The 22,718-nt window shown below is 36.0% G+C and overlaps 1 protein-coding gene across 6 annotated transcripts in view; it reads right to left on the reverse strand.

Annotated features, from left to right (window-relative positions):
* Foxj3 (forkhead box J3) overlaps positions 1-22,718 on the reverse strand; it is a 119,950-nt gene that overhangs the window by 76,696 nt on the left and 20,536 nt on the right. For all 6 annotated transcript variants that reach the window (XM_013507785.1, XM_013507784.1, XM_013507787.1 and 3 more), the window contains exons 2-3: positions 19,409-19,469; positions 2,581-2,905 (exon numbers count right to left, since the gene is read on the reverse strand). In XM_013507785.1, the coding sequence (XP_013363239.1) occupies positions 2,581-2,905; positions 19,409-19,452 (369 nt within the window). In that variant the 5' untranslated portion in view covers positions 19,453-19,469. The remainder of the gene's footprint in view (positions 1-2,580; positions 2,906-19,408; positions 19,470-22,718) is intronic.

The raw sequence follows: 22,718 nt of genomic DNA on the forward strand, positions 1-22,718 counted from the left end.
TTACAATACTGTTTTAATAAGGTATGTGGACACACAATAAGAGATAAATAGTTGACACATGAGCTAATGTAGTAGAGTAATGCTAATGGACAAAGGGCAAAAGAATATCCAAAGGGAAATAAGAGGTCAACAAAAGCAAAAAAATCTATTTATTTACCAAGGTAGCTAATAATTTGGAATGGGCAGAAGAAAAATGAGCATATTTAAGCAGAAAGCAGCAAAGCACAGAAGTAGATAAGTCAGCTGAAACTAGTAATCACAATGTAATTCCAACCATTTTTACTGAAGCCTACTCTAAAGAAAGCACTGTGTGCTAGCGCATGGAAAAGACAAACAGATGCATAAAAAGTTCAGTGTGCTACAATCCCTTCCCTTAAGACACTTAAGGGCTGGGCTGTGATCAGTGGCACAGTGCCTGCCTGGCAAACACAAGGTCTGGAGTTTGATTCCCAGTACCAAAAAAAAAAAAAAAAAACTTGATTAGCAGTCACAGTGAATAGCACATCACAGGTGCAAGATCAATCAGCAAATGTCTTTCATAAATGTAATCAAACGAAAAGACAAATGTATTAAAGTAGAAAGGCCTAAGAGAAAATAACATCTGGAATACATACACCTAAAACCCTATATTCTCCACACAAATACACATGCACACATATATGTCACAGAGTAAACAATTGGGCAATTTTTACATAAGAAAATGAGTAAAACATGTGCTAAGACAAAATTAAGTACGTTGTATTACTTGCTATATAACAAGTTAGCTAGTTAACTAATAGGGTGGTATATTAATCCGTTTCTTAAAGCAGTGGTTGATTCCAGAGCCGGGCCAAGGAAGGTACAAAGTGATCCCGGAACATCTTTTGGTGCCAAAGAAAGAAGAAAGTGCCAAATAAATAAAAGAATGGGTACAACCTGTACTAGTTCATAATGGTCAAAGCTACAACAGTTTGAATGACAGTGGCAGCACAAAGATGAAATAAATATCCAAGTACACACTATTACAAATAAATGAACAGAGAAGAACAACTCTTATTGAAGAATATTAATAAACATAGAAGGAATGGAAGAAAAAACTCATCACTGGAAAACAATAAAAATTCCTGGAATTATTACCAACCAACGAATGCTAAAATAGGCAAAAGTTTAAGAAGAAACTAGATATTTGCAAGCACTCAAAGAAAGTATCTCCTCCAAACTTTACTTACAAAGTGATACATTCTGTTTGTTTTTGTTTTTTTGGTTTTTCTCCGGTACCAGGAACCGAACTCATGACCTTGCGCTTGCCAGGCAGGCGCTTTTGCCGCTGAGCTAAATCCCCAGCCCCTCAAAGTGATACATTCTAACATTACAGCAAACAAACCTGGGAAACATCACCTAACCAAAGAACCATGGTTAGCATTACCAATGAGATACTGACATTACGTACCATCTGACTTGCAGAGGGCATATTACCTTCCCCCGAATGCAGTACCTCCATCTAATCATGAAAAACTATCAGACAAATCCACACTGAGGGAAACTGCAAAATAACCAACCATTACTGATCAAAAGTGTCAAGGTCATAAAAGACACCCCCACTCAAAAAAAGGCCACTGAAAAACCTTTACAAATTGGAAGTCTAAGGAGACATGACAAGTAAATGCAATACGGATTTTGGATTGGATTCTGGAACACAGAAGAACACTAGTGGCAAAACTCATGAAATCTGAATAAAGGCTATGATTTACTCAGTAGTTAATATTACTGTCTGAGGGGGAATGGATATGATAAAAATGTTTTATGTATACATTAAAAAGCCACAATGAAACCAAATATCTTGTAAAATATATATACAGTAGTACCTCAGTTCACAAAAGCTTCTGCTTGCAAACAACTTGATTTGCAAACAGAAGCACTGGCAAAATTTTGTTTTTGTTTGCAAACTGGACTGGGTGACAAACACAACCTTGGCCATCTTTCCCACACAAATAAGCATGGCCATCTTTTCCAAAATCATAGAACAAATTAACTTCATGAACCGAGGCACCACTGTACTAAGAAAATATAAACAGAAAGGGAAAAATAGTAACATCTAATCAATAATATACCAACATTAATTTCTTGGTTTTTTTAATTGTTCTATGGTTTCCTTAACATTAGAGGAAACTGATGAAGTATATGGTTCAGGCGAATCTTATGTACTACTTCTGTAACTGCTATAAGTCTACAATTCATTCAAAATAAAGCATTTTTAAAAGACATGAATGAGGGAGACTGTATGAGTTACCATACCATACTGTTTTTTTACCTTGACTCACTAGGAACTTGTCTGCACTGTAGGTATTATAAGCTACTAGAGACAATATTCTCACTGTTTTTATCGTCTGCCGTTAGTCCAATAATATAATAAAACTGTAACAGTTTACCAAATGTTAGTTACCTAACTTTAAAAATTCCATTCTGACATCCTAAAAATAAAAAGCAATCAGAATTTCATCTTCAATTATATGAGCTTCCTCAAAGTTTTACTTTCAACAGCACTCAATACTATTATCATTGCTTACTACACAAAAATAATAATTTAAGTAAAATTCTTACCTTCCAACCACTGCCAGCCTCTCTATAGTATGGAAAGTTATCACAAATCCACTGATAAATCTCACTTAAAGTCATTTTCTTTTTTGGTGAGCTATTAATAGCAAATGTAATGAGGCTGGCATAACTATATGGAGGTTTCCCATCTTTGTGCTGCTGAACTTCTTCCTGGTCCAGAGTTGTATTTGGATCAAGGAGTGCATTCTTCTTAGAAATTCCTGTTCCATGTGCATTTTGTGCCGCATCAGATTTTTGGATGGCTGCTCTCATGGTGAGCTGTGGTAACCAGTCCATAGAGGTTAGGCTGCTCTCCAGTTCAGATGTCATCCTGAAGGTAAATAGACTTCTTAGTCAGTATCAAGGAAAGAACCCCTGCTTCTCAAAACAATCCAATATTCACAAATCTAGGTGTTCCAAAGTGAGGGAAAGTTTGAGTTAAATCTGGAGGAAAAAGATTGAGTATGTTAATAACCAAACCAAATATTTAAAGGATCAACATTTCCAATCTTTTTTCTTAATTTGCGTCTCTTCAAAACACAACAAACATATTTTGAAAGTGTTTATAATACATATGCACAAAGTGGTGCTGATGGCAATCTTTCTACAAATGAATGTCTGCCACTTTAATAAACAAGATCTTGATACAAAAAATTCCATCTGTAGCTCAGCTCTTTACTTGTCAAACCACCACAAGCCCTTAATAACTCAAGACTATCCATCTGTACCTCAATTTCTTCTATATAAATTTTAGGGGAGTCATACAAACAAACAAATACCAAAAGTAAACTGGAGGCAAAAAGTCAGAGAGGTAATTGAGAAATGGAATTTGCACAGAGAAAGAAGGTACTGAGCAGGTGGGAGGCAGGAAGAGTAAAGCAGCACAGACAAGAATAGCAAAAAGACAACCTAGCAGGGGGAGTTAACTGCAAAGAAGAATGCAAAGTCAAGGACACTGGTGAGCACATGAAAAGGAGGACAGGCAGTACCAGGCAGTAATTTAAAAAAGAAAAGGTGAAGAAACCAGCTCATAAAAACTAATTAAACATCTAGGAGTATATAAGAGATTAAATCATATAAATGGCCAGGAAGAAAAGAAACATTACAAGCGCAAGGACAGGTTTGGGCAAATGTCCAGTAATCTAGATTCACTAATATATTTATCTTGAAGACTAAAATATTCAGACCATTACCACTGGAAAAGAATACAAAAATATGCCAGGCTAACATACATTCTAGAAAAGGAAGGAAGTTATTTTAAGAATTGAACATGAGAATATAGACAGGAAGCTTGATGGTTCACATTGCAATTGTTAAGTTTCAGCAGAGATGTAAGCCCTTCTACGTTGGGATCAAAGAAGGAGGAATCGTAACCCTGGCAATGAAGCAGAGAAGAATGAAAAGACCTGTAAGTGCCATCAAAATAAAGGGGAAAAGAAAATAAAACATCTCAGTCAAAAGAAAGCACCTGGGGCTGAGCATGTAGCTCAGTTAGAGTGGGCTTACCAAGTACATGCAAGGCTCTGAGTTCAATCCCCAGGAATGCACCTCCCCCTAAAATTATGGCTAAGAAAATTGTATATAGGTCCCTTATCCCAAATGGCCCCTAGCGAAGAGCACCGCGCAATACTCTAAGTAGAATATGAACTTCTAGGAGGCAACATAGGATTAACAAAGACAACAGGCTTTGGAATCAGTGAGATCAGAATTCAAGTCCAGCCTCCAGCAGTTAGCAGCTGTAGGACTGTGAAAATGTTCATTATCTCTTAACTCCAACTTTTTACCTGTAAAATGAAACAGTAATACCACCTATGGTTAAAATATTACTTTGAAAATTAAATGTGTTGACATATACACAGAGAAAATATTCAATGAGTGTTAATAATACTGGTCTAGGAGTATCTTGGGAGGAAAATAAATGTACTTTAAGGGAAACTAGATTAAGCAATAGCAATTATAAATCAAAAGACAGCTATGAGGATTCTATCTAGATTGCCAGTAAGCAGTTCTATTATTATCTTGCTTTTCTGATGGTCTCATTCAGTTTTGCCTTCTTAATCTTCTCAAATTCTCTCCTTTTCTGGTATACGCATTTCACTGAAACTTGAACTTTAAATTTCCCCTAATAGCACCTTCAGAAATCAAAAAAATAAAAGAAAAAAACCTATCACCCTATGGTAATAGCCAGAAATGACTGATCCAATCATGAAGAAAGTTGTAAGGACTTGAAAATAAAGAGACAGGATATTTAGAGATCATACAATAACAAATGACTAGGAATGTACCCTAGAAATTATAAATAACCTCAATTTAAAGATGAAAAATTAAGGTACACTAAGGTTAAAGGCTCACCCAGTTTCACAGACTACCCAGCAGAATTACAACAGATCTTAGTTAAAAACATATTTTAATCACATCTCTTGGCTCCCAATCCTTTTCTACCACACCTTGTCTATAAAATAAGGAAGATAATTAAAACAGTACCTACAAGACATAAAAATAAAAGCACTCAGAACATTTCCAGACAATGTTTAATGACTGTTAGGTACTAGTGTGGTGGTATTAATACTAGTTCTGCTACTATTATTCACATTTCATTCACACTGTGTACCATGAATAATAATAATTGGCTTGGCTTTTTTTTTTTTTTTTTTTTTTAATCTTTTTGAGACAGGGTTTCACTGTGCAGTTCAGGCTGGCCTCAAACTCACAACAATCCTGCCACAACCTCCCAAATGCTGGGATTACCAGCATGTGCCACTATGCCCAGCTATCACTAGCTATTATTATATCACACTGTCATCCTATTTGCCTTAACCAAATCTCCATTAGAGCTTTATGTTGTTCAAATTAGCAAAGCACTCAGTTACATGTGTTTTCCAACAACACAGGAGCATGTTCCAAGTTGGAATGTAATTCTTATTGCAGCTACCCCTACTGAAAACCACCTTTAACTTCTGTTCCCTTCTACCGGTGTAAGTAACAAGGTCTTATGAGAGTCTCAGTAAAATAAAATTTTTAAATGTGTTATAATACCTTTAACAGGAATTTATAATTGTATGTGTACAGAACTATGTCAGAGGAAAGTATCTATAGTCCAATTAGAACTGCAAATACAAGAAAAAATGAATCAAAGAAAAGACTGAGCTCTGGATGCTGTAAAGTTCAGAAAAGAGAAAGAACATGGACTGCCATCTTTTTTTTTTTGGTTTTTTTCTCCGGTACCGGAAACCGAACTCACGACCTTGCACTTGCCAGGCAGGCGCTTTTGCCGCTGAGCTAAATCCTCAGCCCCTTGGACTGCCATCTTAAAAGGAGAAAAGAAAGAACTTCAACAGGGGCTGGGGATTTAGCTCAGCGGCAAAAGCGCCTGCCTGGCAAGCGCAAGGTTGTGAGTTCGGTTCCCGGTACCGGAGAAAAACCAAAAAAAAAAAAAAAACCTCAAAGAAAGAACTTTAACAAAGCCTTAAAGAAAGTTAAAACTTAATAGTCTAAAAAAAAAAAAAAGGGTCCCTAGTCTTCAAAGACATCTATGTAAGAATTATGTTACTGTACTCACATTCATCTGTTTTGCTACAGCAAATTTTAAATACACTACAAAATGTCTCAAACTAAAACATGAAACTTCTGCACGCAAATAATTAAATTTTATACCCTTTTGGTTGTGAGGCCAAAAGTGCCTCCAATGTTGGTACTTATGCTGGTGGCTAAGTAATTTCCCATTAAGCAAAACACAAAAGATGACCATTAGATTTGGCCAGATCACCAGTAACTCTAGAAGGAAACCTATTAGTGGAATAGTGATGACAGACACCCACTTGTAGAAGAGAACAGATGGTAGTAAATTTAAAAACAGCATGGAAAGCTCTGAGGAATCTGGTTATGGAAATCTGGTTAAGAAATGTCAGGCCCTCATTACTTCACCTCATTCCACATGCTTCCTAGCTGACCTCCTGGACTCCTGATTTCTCACCATCCCTCCCTGCTAATCACCTCAAGTCCATGCATATACTCCAATAGAAATCTGTCAACATTGCTTTCACATCATTACATCCAAACATTTTCAATGCCTTCCTTGCTCCTACTTTACTAAATCTAAACTCATTTACATCTACTTTAGCTTATATTAATCTCTTATTAATCCTTCTCTAAACTCAATTTGGCATTTTACATGCTGCTTCATATATATAATTGGATCACAGGCCTAAGCTTTCCAGTCTCACCTTTCTGTCAACTACCCGCTCCCCACAGAGGATAGAGACCATACACTACTACTTCTAATGCTATCTAATACCACGCCAGGTACAAGCTATTTGAAAATAACATAGTAATTAGCTAAGGAATAAAAGCCTTCTTTTCTGGGATACCCCTTTTTATTCTGCTTGGGTAGCTTCTACTTGTCCTTCAAGACACCAACCAAACATCTCTCCCTACATAATCCTGGTCAATATCCTCCCCATCTTCCATCTTCTAAGCAGAATGAGCTCCTTCTCGTATAATAGGGTATCACAGTAGTTCTACAGAAGTGTAATTATCTTTACTATCAACAAGACTCAGCTCCTTGAAAGAACTTTCATGATTGAAATAGTAACTGCCCACTAAAGGTATGGGTGTGCCCTTCACCATATCAGTAAGACTAACACCTGTTATAAGCCAAAAATACTGTTAAATGCTAAAAGGAAGAGGTGAAACAGAGGACTTACTAATGTAAGAGAAGGATACTCACAGAATCAGTCTTCTAAGTTGGAAAAAAGTATGACTCAGAGCACAGACTGACAGGTAGACTACCCTGAAATAGAAACTGTTCTACTGGAATAGCAAAGAAAACTGAGAAGATAGAGGCAAATATAAAAGAACACATTACTTGTGGGAGAAAGGAAAGCATGGAGAACTTATGTCTAAAGTTCTCCAATCTATGGTGGTATCTGATTAAAAGAACTCCTGTAAGCAGTTTCTTTTACATAAAATTAAAGAGTAAGGAGCATTAAGATGCAACAACTAAAAACCAAGTCATTTAGTCAAAACTAAGACAATAAAACACTACCACTGATATGACCTCATATATGCTTTTAAACTGCTTTACCACATTGCTTGAGCCCCCCTCTGTAATTCACAGTTCTCAAGGAGTACCAACGGCTTACTTGGAAAAGTTTCCAAGTTGCAACACATCAAAAAGTGTAAGGAAATGGTAGAGGTATTTTCTCCCTAAATGGAGTAAGAGGAAAAACACCAGGGAAATACAAGAAATAAGAATAATGAGGTAATGATAAGGATAATGATCTTGTGACCCAAATATTACTGAATCCTCCCACTCCATTCCTGGCACCTGGCATTTCACCATAAGACTTGGCAGCATATGAAAAATTGAGCAACTGAGAACTCAGAAGAAATCCTTGTAATTACACTACAGTGATTTTTATATACTTCTGATCATATGAATCTCTGAGGTCAATATGTATTGTTATTCCTATTACAGTACAGTGTCTCAACACCCAAGGCAACTGGAAGCAGAAACTATGGCGTAAAATACTTGTTCTTACTTCCTTCCTTAGGAATATATCCTGATTTTACTCAGCATGGCACTGTGCCTTTTGCCTTTCTTTCTCCCTGAATATGAATATAATAGTTATTGTTCCACAAGTCATCTTCCATCACTAGTTATTCTTGAGAAAACAAGCCAAACACTGAGGACATGAATGCCAAGGGAATCAACCTGGATCTCTGATTTTTTTGTGTGTGTGACGTGTGTGAAGCTGCCATCCCAGGTCTGGATTGCTTACCTTCCAGATTCTGAATGTATTTACTATAAAAGAGTCTCCATCAGCAGATAAATGCAATTCCTACCACACAGAGAATTTAGCATCTGTCAGTGAAGTGATACAACAGAACCTAAAACAAGACATTCTCTTAAAGAGTTAATTAATGACTTGATATTGCAGGCTGAAAAATTGGTGACAAAGATTATCATTTGTGGAATTTGAAAGGCAAACCATACATCAAGACTATAACAAAAAGAGAAATACAGGAAAAATTTAGAATGTGTTGGTTCTTCCTCACCACTTAAAGCCAAATCTCAAAACAGAAATAAACTTTGATTAAAATCATAAGAAGAAATAGAGAAAATACAGATTTTCTGTGGAAGGTATTATTCCCAACCAACTTGTGGCCTGCAATTTAAGATGAAAATCCTAGGTTTGTAAATAAAATCATAACTTCAGCTATTTAAAAACAAAAACAGATGGCAATACTTTTTTCTAATTAGTTATACACAATGAATATCAGAGCTTCTATTCCTGGTTCAATTTAAGCAAAATATCAACCTTTGTCTTGTATGAGAAGGGACATGGCTTTGTTGGTACTCCTTGAGAACTGTGAATTACAGAGGGGGGCTCAAGCAATGTGGTAAAGCAGTTTAAAAGCATATATGAGGTCATATCAGTGGTAGTGTTTTATTGTCTTAGTTTTGACTAAATGACTTGGTTTTTAGTTGTTGCATCTTACCCTGGCGGGCTGGGGATTTAGCTGAGCAGCACACTGCCTGCCTGGCAAGCGCAAGGTCCTGAGTTCGATTCCGGGTACCAGAAACTCCCCCTCCAAAAAAAAACAAAAAACAACAGCAACAAAAAAGAACAGACCCTGGGGGAAGAAGATTGCCTAGATTGGAATCCAAATTCTTTCTACATTAGCTGCATGATTTTAAAAAAGTAAATTAGTCATTTAGTTTGGGGAGTCTGTTTGCTTGCTTGCTTGTTTCTCTGTTTGCCACTGAGAACTAAATCCAGGCCAAGCAAGACAAGTACTCTACTACTGAGCAAGTGCCCAGCTCTTTATTTTTATTTTGAGAAAGGGTCTCAATAAATTGGCAATGCTGGCTTGAACATGTAATCCTGCTGCCTCAAACTCCTGAGTACCCAGGGTTACAGGTTGCACCACTAAACCAAGCTGTAAAATAGCCTCTTTACACCTCAGATTCCTTATGTGTACAATGAGGATAAAATAGTAACCACCCCAAAATTAATACATATAAAGCACTAGGATCAGTTTCTAACACACAGCAAGCACTCAATAAATACTTGCTATTATCAAATCCATACTCTTTCAGTTTTTCTAAATTTTAAATGACCATCTCTTAGTGGTTTTAAACTTACACACCCTAAATCACACAATCATTATTAGCAACTTCAACTGAGAATAAGCCCATCAATTATTTATGCCAAGATACCCAAAAACCACTGTTTTAAATTTTTATATATGGTATAGAAAACTTTTGCTTTTCCCACAGAAATATTATTTTACGATGATTCCTGAAACACCCCATTAAAAACCATATTTCTGCCACAAAGGACTTCTAAATCTACAGTTCTAAAAGTACAAAACTCACACTTGGGTATCTTGTAGCAGAAAGAAAAATATGTAACAAGGAAAAAAAAAGTGTGTCCATTTGCTTGGTCCAGGACCTGCATGCTCCTGAAAAAATTTCAAAAAACCTCAGACCTGCATATTCCTGTACCTTTCTCTTTCTCTCTCACACTGCCCTAAGCTAACAATATTGTCCCTAAAGATAGTCTTTTAAACTCCAAAATGGCAAACGCCTGTAATCTCAGCACTCAGGAGGCGGAGGCATGAGCACTGCCAAGAGTTCTAGGCCTGCCTGAGCCACACAGTGAGTTCAAAGGCAGCCTAAAATACACAGCAAGACTGTCTTAAAAAACAAATAAACAAACTCCAAAATTAAGTCCTTGCTCTCCAATAAAAACTCCGCCTTTTAAAAACAGTTGACTGGTGCTCCATTTAGATGAAAAACAAAGAGCATTAAACTACTTTCCACTAAGGCATAAATAACTAAGCTTTTAAACCTCCTATGAGAACTAACCTTTTTGAAAGATAGCCCCTCCCAAAAGGAAAAAAAATAATAAAGCCTTGATTAATTTGAAATGAAAATATAGGAATCATAATTTAAACTAGGGAATTCAACAAATAGTAAAAGTGACTCATCAAAACTTTAGCCTTTCACAACTTTCCTTTCACCTCTACAGGTCATAGAATTTACACAACACAATTTATATAAAAGTTTTGATATTTGAGCAAGAACTGCCATCAGTGAACACAACTGTGATTTTAGAGCTTCTTATCACAAAATCAGAGGAAAAAGAACCTCAGGAGGTCATTTTGTTAAATCTTTGTAAACTATTTTGTAGGCTAACAATATTCCTTAATATTTTATCTCCAAAGAAAGAAAACTTCACAATACAGATGATCTTTTCTAAGATAATTCATTGTAATTCAAAAAAAAAGGTTTAAAAAAAAAGGTTTTAGTAGGAAAATTCTATCATGTAAAATGAAAGCTAATTAAGAGTTCCCTTCATTATGACTTGTTATATATTTAACAACAGTAACACCATTTGGATTCCTTCTTCTCTAAGTTAAAAATGTTCGGAATTTCTCCAACTCTTTCATAGGATCTGTTGTAAATAATACAATGTATTTAGTGCTCTTTTTTAGATTCTCTCTAAATTACCCCACAAACATTTAATCTTAAAATTCACTGCAGCACCTGCCTGGCACTTGCAAGGTCCTGAGTTCGATTTCTGATACCCCCCCAAAGAAAAAACTTCATAAAATTGTGTTTTGAATTCATACAAGGCATATAATGCCTAAAACAACAACAACAAAAATCTCTAAATTACCCAGAAGTCTTCTGAAATACACAGCCGAATATCTACAATATTAAAATATAATATCCATATATTATTATTCATTATTATAGACATTTCTGTTATTATACAACTGTGTGATTACTTAAGCTGGAGTTGTCCCCAGAGGATCATAATCACATTCTAACACCAACTTTTAGATTCCTTTTTGAAATTTCAAGACTGGGTTAAAAAAAATGGATTCAGTTCAGTCTGTTATACCAAAGTACCTTAATTCTTATACAAAATGGAGCAAAAATTTAAAGGGGTAGGTGCAGAGAGACAGGGATCTGAGTGGAAATACACAGTCAACTAAAAATGAAATTTTAGAAAATGACCCTTAGTTCACACCATAATAAATCCTGAAAAATGGAGCAGAGCTAAATGTAAAAGCTAATGCTATAAAATTTATAGAAGAAATCTTAAGAGAAAATCTTTGTAACATCTGATGAAGCAAGTATTTCTTAGATATAACACAAAAAAATTCATAGAACAATAAATTGGACTTTAATAAAAATTTCTTCAAAGACACTGTTAGGAAAATGAAGAACACAAGCCACAGATTAAAAGAAAATATCTGCAGAGTAAATCTTTTAAAAAAGGACTTGTATCCAGAAAATGTAAAAACAACAACAAAATAAAAAAACAAACCCAATTTTTAAACATGGGCAAAATATATGAACAAAGACTTCAATAAAGAAGATATGGAATGGCAAAATTTGTTTTTAAAATGCAATGCAAATTAAAACCGCACTGAGGTGTTACTATGCACCTAGTAGAATGGCTAAAGTTAAAATGACTGACCATACCAAGTGTCGACAAGGATATGAATTTCTAATGCATTGCTGGTAGAATATAAAATGATACAACTATTTTAGAAGCAGTTCAGCAATTTCTTAAGAGGTTACCATATACCTATTATATGATCTACTGATTTCTCTCCTAAGAATTTACTCCAAATAAGCTATATATTTATAGAAAGACGTGTACACAAATGTTCATAGCATGCTTTTTTGTAATAGCCCAAACTAGAAGCAATTCAAATATCATCAGTGGGTGAATACATAAACAAACCCAATACAATAAAAAGAAATGAACTACTGATACGTTCCACAATGTAGGTGAATCTTAAAATAATTATACTAAGTAAAGAAGCCAGCCCACACACACACACACAATGACTCCATTTATATAAAACTCTAGAAAATGTAAACAAATATAATGGACAGAAAAGCAGATCACTTGATCTTTGCTAAGAGAGGGATGGGAAGATAGAACTGCACAGAAGTCTTAGGAATATTTTGGACATAATGGATAAATTCATTACACTGGATGTGGTGATGACTGAGGTGTGTATATTCTGAGAGAGATCAAATTATAATGCTACACAAAATATAATACTTATTCTACTCTGTCTTCTCTTTTGGTACTAAGGATTGGGCCTCATCCATGCTACCTCTATCCTTCCCCTTTTTATTTTTTGAGATAGGGTCTTGCTAGGTTGCCCAGGCTGGCCTTGAACTTGAAATCCTTCCTTGGACTCCCAAGTAGCTAGGATTATAAGCATATGTCACTGCACTCGGCTGCATCCATTTCTTTCATGAGACTTCTGCATCATGGTAAGTAAATAATATTCAATATGTACAGTGATGTATTGCTTAACAATGGGGTTATGTTCTGAGACCTGCACTATTGGGCAATTTTGTTGTGTGAACATCACAGAGTGCACTCACCTACACAAAGATGGCTAGATGTCATTAGGCAATACAATTTTATGGAAACACCATCATTAACGTGGATCACAGTCAACAGAAATGTCGTTATATAGTGCATGACTGTATTTGTCAGCTTGAACAGAATTAAGACTGGAGTCAAATTTCAAATCCTCAACTGCAAGGATGCTCTGGATGTTCTGATATAAAGGTGGAAACCAAGTACCCCATTCACTAGTCAAAGAACTACTCAGAAAAAGTCTGAAATCCCAATATATCCTCTCTTGAAATCCTAATTCTTCTCACTCAATATTGTACAAATGCTGTGTTGTATCAGACACTTTCTGTAGTGTTTCACCTAACTAACTTTAACATCCTTTCTCAGAGCTGCCTCCAACCACAGAACCTATCTATACCATGCCATCTGTGTACAGTGTAACAACAATGTAAAAAGGTATGAACCAGTGTTGATACATAATCCAAGTTGTTCACCTTATTTTCTTCTCTAGGAATCAAAATTAGAACTGAAGCAATTTGGACTGGTCTCCTCAATGAATAATCCATAAATTTGAGAGACACAGGAGCATTATGTACCAGAAAGGCAAAGAAAGCTATCTGTAGAAGTGAAGAAATAAGTTAGATTCAGAGCAAATTAACAGAGAAAAAAATTACACTGCCTAAGTTCCTAACAACTTTTCATCAGTACCAATCTTCATTCTCAAAAGACTCAGCTATCCTTGGGGTCTATGAAATACCCCAGGGCTGTCCAAACAATTTATATACGGCCTGAAAATCCAGTACTGGTTTCCTTTATTTGTAATCAAGCAAAGCTTGACTAAAATAGCTTGCTAAAGTAAACATATGTTTTTTTCTATTTTCACTATTAATGCTATTGCACTGTTAGTGGACAGAGAGTATATGTAACCTCCTTCCCATATTCATGTATTTAGTGGTACTTTTATTCTCTATCACTTCTGATATGATTTTCCCTACATGTATGAATTCAGGCAGGCACCGTGTCACTGAACTATACCCACAGCCCCTGTATGAATTCATAGTAACTTAAATTTCCTTATCACCTCTCCCTCCAAAAGAAGTACTGCTTTTTGTAACAAGATTTTTTTTCAATCATATGAAATATATTTTAAAATTATGTCAGTGGGGGCTGGGGATTTAGCTCAGCGGCAAAAGCACCTGCCTGGCAAGCGCAAGGTCGTGAGTTTGGTTCCTGGTACCGGAGAAAAACCAAAAAAAAAAAAAAAAATTATGTCAGTGGTTTTCTATTACTGTGCCCCCACAATTTCCTGCATTGGTATTTCCCTTCTGTGCTTATTATTATTTAAATGGGTTATCTCTTTGGCAAATACCCACTTTTTTTTTTAAACCCTCAAAATACAATACATACTGATAGCTGAGAGGCAGTAGAGTTTAATGATTAAGAGTATTGGGGGCACTGGAGCAAGACCTACCAGTGCATATAAAACCTACACCTGTCCCTGATTAGCTTGAGTTACTTAACTTTGCTTCTGTTTCCTCACTTGTAAAAGGAGGAAAGTAATAGTACTGACCTCACAAAGTTATTGGCAGAATTTATTTTTTTAAATTTTGTACCAGGAATTGAACTCAGGACCTTGCACTTGCCAGACAGGCACTGTGCCACTGAGCTATCACTGGCCCTGGCAGAATTTAATTAACATATGTAGAGTACTTGAAGAGGGCTGAACGTATGCAGTGAGAGTGGGAATAATGTCTCCTCTAGTAAAGTAGTAAGTACAACATAAATGCTAGCTACCAAAGTCACCAGTCACAACAGCAACTTTTACAACATGTCCTTAAGTCAATAAATAGTCAGAAGGACTCCTTTAATAACTGTTTGGAAATGGAAGCCCCAGAGCATCAGGTTCTTAGCTTAAAGAGTAAATTATAATTCGGAGGGTCTTGTATCATCACTGTCCAATAGAAGTTCCAGCAACAATGAAATGTTTGTGTGCTGTCCAATGTGATAGCTACCAAATGTGGCTGGTGAGCACTTAAAATGTGAATAGTGTTACTTAAGTACTAAATTTTTAATTTATCTATTTTGAATTAATGTAAATAGGCACATGGGGCTTGTGGCTACCATATCAGAAATAGTTTTAAAAGATAACCCAGAAAAATCCAAAATATGTTTCAGAATAGTCAAATTAAAGAGTTTTCACACTACTCACCATTTAAATGGAACATGAAATCTTTAAACATGCAAATAAGATTTTACAAACACCAGAAATGTTTAACCAAGAAAAGAAAATATTACATGGTAACACAAAGGCTCCTTCTGCCACTGTGCGAAACAAACTTAAAAACATAAAACTTTAAACTGGGCATGGTAGCACATGCCTGTAATGCCAGCACTCAGGGGGTCAAGGCATGAAGATCACTTTGAGTTCAAGGCCAGCCTGGGCTATATAATGACTTTAAGGCCAGTCTGAACTACAAAGTGAGACCCTGCCTTAAAAAAAAAAAAATTAAATTACAAGTACAATAAACATATAATATTAAATGATAGCAACATCCTTAGTTCAAAGGACAAAGGTAAATCTGAACACTTATGAGTAGATATTCTAGAATGTTAAGAATTTTAGTATGAAGAGGAAATAGAAGAGAAATAGAAATCCTCTATGATCCCATATTCTTGAGCTGATGATAAATAGCAAAAGATACACATCTGTCTCATTCCCTCTTTCATTTTAAAAATGACAAACTCTGTTGTTTTCTACTACTGGAAAATGGAAGAGAGGAAAAAATACGCCAGATGCCTTATATATATGTTTAATCTCATGAAACCTAACAGAGGAAAAAGTAATTTGCCCAAGATTACATGGTTAATATACACCCAAGATAGAACTGAACCTGCACCTACCTGGTTTTAAGACTACATACCAGAACCGCCTGTCAATACCAAGCCTGCTACTGGAAACAAGGCAGCAATAAGCCTTAAAATAAATCTACCCTCTCTGATCATTTTAAACATCAGGGTCATCAATATCAAGAGGAGGGAAATAAAGAAACAGATGGATAGGAAATGTATCTGTGTCACTAACGTTTTTCTGGGGAAGTTCATGTTAAAATATCCCCCATGTGTTTCCTAGTATATACTATCCATAAACAGAAAAATTAAATCAAGAATAAAAGGCATTTTTAAGGGAGAAGCATAACAGAAAGGAAACAAGAGAAACACAGAAAAAGAGGAAGCAATCTCAGGAAGATAGCAATTGTCATCAGAAACGACTTCAAGTGCTACTGTAAACCAGCTTCTCAAGGTATGAGTAAACCATACAATCAATACTCTAAAATATGTTAGGTAACTGAGAAATGCAAGGTCTCAACAAGCACAAAGAAACAAATTTATTTTGCTTTGACAAAATCAAATTACAAAAACAGTCCCTTGCTACATTATGTAAAAGTCTTGTGATATATACATAGTATTTATTTGTCTGCATAAACTATTCAGTAAGCTTTTGATCTTACCGAACCTACACTTACAAATAAAATACAGATACACTTTAGGATTTGAATCCATCTTATTGAAACTCAGGAACCAAACAGATTATGCTAAATTTTTAAGATTCTACTGTTTGACAGAAACTGTATCCATCACAACCTGAACTCTTGTCCTTGCTATCCAACATTCAGGAAATGAACAGATGTGGAGGATCTGGTATCCCTCACTATCTACACTCTCACCATCCAAACCCAGGATATGAATGCAATAGATTCAAACTGCAAAGAATATCTTAAGAAATGTTTAAATATAATTTCATATAACTTAGAATTTTTCAGCAACATGCAAGTATTCTAGGTACAACACAGATCTTGGAAAACATCTTTTTATATCATATTTCTCAGCACTCTGCTGGAACAGCTGTGACAGTTCAGTTATTGCCCCTTAGCTCCAAAGTGCAACATTCCCCACTACTATCCTGCTTGATGATGCTAGAGCTAGAATTGTCTCTACAAACCACACTTGTACTTTTCAGTTGGGTTCCTACAAAGCTCCGTAGAGCAAGACAAGGCACTAAAAACTGACTACAAATCTGGAGGAGGAAGATACTTGTGCCTTTCTGTCTACTCCTTGGCATTCATAAAAGCATTTCCCTAGCAAAGGGTTCTTCATCTCTTCACCAGCAGGCCTTTCTCATAGCAGCAAGTCAATCAGTTTTCAGTGTTTACAGTACTTACTGAACTAGTTTCATAATACGCCACACGACACTGGCACTAGTGAGCATCCCCTCTGCAGAGGTCTGGCTCTCAATCTGACAGATTCCATCTTCCACACTCAGACCCAGCACCAGTCCTTATACCAATTTCTCCTCACAGGTCTAAATCTCAGTTCAATAGGGTCTTTCTTCCTTAAGTTTTTCCCTTGTCCTTGAATCTTATGGGTAGTACCTGGTGTCCTACTATATCTTATCTTCATGATAACTTATGAGTTTTATTTTTATCTTTTCTATTATCTAGGTAACAACTTTATATAGAGTTAACCATTCTCTCTATAAAGCATGTCTGTTTAAATTACTAGTATTGTTTCTGCCTAGGGAAAGAACACTAATGGAACAGAACTGTCTCATACAGAATATAACACTGTTATTGTAACTTTCTTTAAAATATAATTTTAGGCAGTAGTAGCACTCGCCTATAATCCCATTACTTGAAAGGATGAGGTAGGAGGATCACCATGAGTTCAAGGCCAGCTGGAGCTACAAAGTGGTTCAAAGTGAGTCTGAACTACATAGTGAAACCTTGCCTCAAAAACCTAAATAAATTAAATAAATAAAATTATGTGATCTGAAAATATTAAATGCTACCTCTGTATTTCCATATTTTTTATTATTAAAATATTACTTTTCAATCATTAAAAATACAGTAAGAATTTTTAAAACAATCCTAATACGAGCCAGGAGTGGTGGTGCATGCCTGTAATCCCAGCACTTAGAAGGCTAGGCACAAAGATAGCTACAAGTTCAAGGACAGCCTGGGCTACATAGTAAGCTGAAGGCTAGCCTAAACTACACAGAGATACCCTAATCTCAAAAAAACTAAAAACAAAAACAAAAAAATTCCTAATACCGTCATATGAAACAAAGATCCAATATCATCTCTAAGAAAACAATACTTGCTCACCTTAAATATTTAAGATTACTGACAGAACAACTATAATTCATCTACTATCTTATCCTGTCCAAAACTTTTTTGAACATTTCACACACTTCCATTCCACTCCCTACCTTCACTTACATATGTAATTTCCACTCAGTCCTCAACCTTAACATGACTGTTTCACTATAACCGCACTACTACCGTATATTTAAGGAAAACTATTAACTGGAAGATCAAAGTGGCCAAAATATCCTGATGAAACTATTCCCAAATTTTTAAATACAGTATTAAAAGAAAGTAAAATGACTGCTCCCATCATACTAAGTGGAAATCACCAGTGAGTCAAATTAGCTCTAGAACAGCTTTGAAGATTAAAGAAATTATGGGCCTTTAAAAAAGAAGTTCTTTTCAGAGATAGATGTCTCTTGTTTACAGAGAAAGGGAAAAAAACTCAAGGTAAATACAAAAGCGATCTTTTCATCTATTTTTACTCTCATGGAAAGAAATGCCATTATAGCATAGTTTTTCTACTGAGGAAGAGGTAATGGCCTTGACCTGCTAGGAATTCAAGTGCTAAAAATGAAAAATGCAACTTCAGTGTTCATTTTTCTTTTGTGGCATTCCAGAAAACTAAAATCTCTCTCAATCCTAAGGATTCCTTAACTTCACATTCATGGCTCCAGCAACTTTGTACGCCTTTTCTCACTCCTCCTGCCCTCCATAACATGACAATTTCAACTCTCTTCCAGCTCCACTTCAGCCACATAGACCTCCTCAACATTCCTTAAACATTCAGAGCAACCTCCTACCTGGGCACTTCCTGGATTCCTTCTGACTGGTATGTTCAACTTCCACATACCCAATATATGGCTCATTCCATCACTATTTCAGTTCTTTGTTCAAACTTCACTCTTTCAGTGACTTTCCTTGGCTACCCTGTCTAAAATGACATATACCCTCATTACTTTCTATTTTCCTCCATTTTAATTATCTTCTTAGTGCTAATCACTGTCACTATCTAACAGATACTTTTACTTGTTTTGTTAATTATCCCTCCACCAGTAGGTATATTCCATGATTATGGGATTTTACCTGCTATGTTAGAATAGTGCCTAACTATGCATCAGATGCTCAATATGCTAAATGAATAAATGATACAATGACTACAACACTGCTTGACAAAACAAGATGCAATGTTTTACTAAGACCTTCACCTTGAAATTCAATGTAAAAATGAGTTTACTTTTTAAGTGTTAGATATTCCAATAAAGAGAAAAAGATATGAGCACTCACCTTAATGAAGTTACAGATGGACAAGCCTGTCCATACAAACCCATCTGGCCACAAAGAGAATCTAAAAAGTAAACAAGAGTTAGTTATTAGATACTCCAAAATAAATTAAACTATAAATAACACAATTCTAATTAAAACTCTGTGAAAAAATAAAAGGTTAAAAGAATAACCATTATCTGAATGCAAACACATATGAATAAAAAATGTTACTGAATAGTAAAAGGGATTACACTGAAGAAGAAACGCATACCAGGAAGTGTAAAAAAAAGAAGCAAGCATACTGTAACTGTGACACCCAAATGAGCTAAGATTTCATAAAATTTGACAAATGGTTATGTTTATAGAGTGTGTGTCAAAATTACTTAGAAGAATCCCAGAAAGTCCAGAAAGGTGCCTAAGCTTCCACTGAGCTGAGCATGCAGATCCCTGTTTCAACATGAACTGCTCCCGAATTTACACATCTCTTCAATGACAGCAGTGCTACCTTTATTACTTTTATTTATTAAACTTCACTAAGACAGCTGAAGAAACAGTTCCACTGCTTAAAAAAAAAAAAAGTTAAGATTAACACTGGAACATAGGAGCTCTGAGTAAGTTCTAGGTTCAAATTCTAACTTGTAACACTGCTGAAACCTTGAAGAATTGACATAATCTCAATGAACCTGTTTCTTCATCTGAAATTTGGCAATGTAACACCTGTTAACACTTTTATAACTTTTATCATTACAGGTTTGCCGTTAAAGTTAAATAATAAAGTGAACAAATATGAAAATGTCTATTAGCATTACTCCACTAGGATGTGGCAGTGTCAAATATTTTCACTAGGGACAAGGATGATTCACAAATACTAAAAGTAATTGTAATTATGGCTTTGCATCTCCCAAAACCCCATACACTCACAGGTGGGGAATTTCCAAAGTGGCTGGATAAGGGTGAATGTAGATTAAGGGTGTGATACTAGCATCAAGGTGGATAACAGAAACCCCACTATGGGTATGGGCGGCAGCAATCAACAGACTTGTAGGCTGGATGGAATATACAGTAAGGGACAGAAAGAAGGCAGGCTTGCTGCGGCAGTTTGGAAATCTCCTGCCTGTTTGCCATGGACTATTTCTCCTCTGTGATGCCCTTTCTCCCATGCCAACCTGCCTTGGAGCCAACTATGAACTGAAACCTCTACAAATTGTGAGCTGAAATAAATCTTTCCTCCCTTAACTTGAGGGGGCCAGGTATTTTGTCTCAGAAATGAGAAAAGTAACTGAGACATTAATATAACTGAAATAATTAGGATTAGTCTGTACCGGACACTGAACTTAAGAGTCTGCACTAGACTACATCCCCAGTCCTTTTTGATTTTTTTATTTTGAGATAGGGTCTTGCTCAGTTATTAAGCTCCCCAGACAGGGCTCAAACTTGTGATCCTCGTCACTCAGCCATCCAGAGGACTGAGATTATAGACATGTGCCACCACACGCTGCTCAGCCCATTGTAAGAACTTCCAGTTTTTCAAAAGAAGAAATCCAAAATCTTATTTAAAATCTATTTTTTATTTTCTAAATATTATGTGAGCCAAAGAAAACATTGGCATTTGTTCTAAATTTATAACTGTTGATTCAGAAGCTGACTAAATTACCAACAACTGTCCTGCATATGCTGAATAGACATGATTTTATTTCTGCCAGGATGGCAAGATACATGGCTTGATCACCACGTTCAGTTAAAATAACTTGAATGCCAGATAAAGTATTTTCAAATCTTTATAAATGAATCAAAAACCAGACAAAAATAAGGTAGGTATGATCAGAAGTAAAACAACTATAACAAAGGAATAAGGGAGACATCCAGAGTACTAAAACCAGCTTTCCTTCACCTTTAGGGCATCTGTCAAACCATATGAATTCCAACTTTCAATTAATTCTAAGATCTCTTGAGGCCCAGGAAAAGAGGCAAAGTTCAGGTCTTACCCAAAAGAATTACAAGACTGCTTTGGGAGGGGAGGGGTACAGAGCACGGGATTTAGAGACAAGAGATTTGCTATGCAGGTCAGGCTAGCCTCAAACTTTAGATGCTCCTGCTTCAGTCTCCTGACTGCTGGAATTACAGGCTGGGATTATAGATGTACACCATCACAGTAGGCTGAAAACTGCTTTTTGGCATCAGGTGTAGACAAGCAGATAAGGGTAAGACAGCAGTGCAGTGGTGTCTCCTCTGATAGTTCACAACCACATACTGACCTTTTAAGAGCTCCATACCTAGAAGTTTTTACAATGACGGCAGGATGGCAGTGTCCCCATTCAACCTTAACATGCAAATGCACATTCTCTCTAGGGGAATTCATCTTTGATCTAGACCTTTCAAAAATTCCCACAAGTACGGTTATAAAATTAATGATGTGAATAAATTAATTCACAATCAAGTCACAAAACCAGAAAAAACAAGCCATTCATAGCAATATACAGCAGAAACATCAGTTAGCATAATCAAAACCAAAGATACTGCTTTCTACTGTTTTCATTATATGGGTACTTTACTTAGTCCTGTATTTTAATCCACCTGTATACAGATAAATGTCAAATCTTTGTCTCCAGCAGGGATGTCTCTAACATCCAAATATAAATATCTAACATCCCTTCCTTGAAATCCCAAATTTGCTATGTCTGAAGTGGAACTCATCATCTTTCCTTAATAATATTTCCTATCTTAATAAAATGACATGGCTTTTTCATCTAAGAATGGCCTGCAGGTTTCTACCTTAAATTTTTCTGTTTCTTAGAGAAGAAAACTTCTTTCCAACTCATAGTATTATGAGGTATGACTTCTCTAAACACTGCTAGTAGTTTAAACTACTCTTCTTTAAAGAAGTAGCTTGATAAGTGGGTAAGACTTGATTGAACACCAACAAGTTAGGGACTTGCTCCCAGATAGGGACTGGCTCCTAACAGGTTTCTTTAAGAACTGATGAAAATATTCTGAAAGTAATGACCACACAATTTTGTGACTGTACTAAAACCTAACTGTACACTCTAAAATGGAGAACTATATGGTATGCTGAGTTTTACCTGGCTTAAAAAGTTTATTTTTCAAAAAAGGTATTTATTGCATCTTGTTTCTTCACTTGTTGATTCTTGTTTTATTTTTCAGAGAGTTAAGAGTTCAGGCACCAGGATGCTTCCGGCGCACAGGGAGCTGTGGGCGGGGAGCGCCAGCCTTCGGGCTGGCTAGCTTCCTGCCTGCTGGCTCCCGGAGGGTGGGCCCCCAGCGCACGGGGAGCCTGGGGCGGGGAGCGCCGGTTTTTTTGGGTCTTTGGATC

This window comes from Chinchilla lanigera, unplaced genomic scaffold (assembly GCF_000276665.1).
Source record: "Chinchilla lanigera isolate Chin_1 unplaced genomic scaffold, ChiLan1.0 scaffold00136, whole genome shotgun sequence".
NCBI classification, from domain to species: Eukaryota; Metazoa; Chordata; class Mammalia; order Rodentia; family Chinchillidae; genus Chinchilla; species Chinchilla lanigera.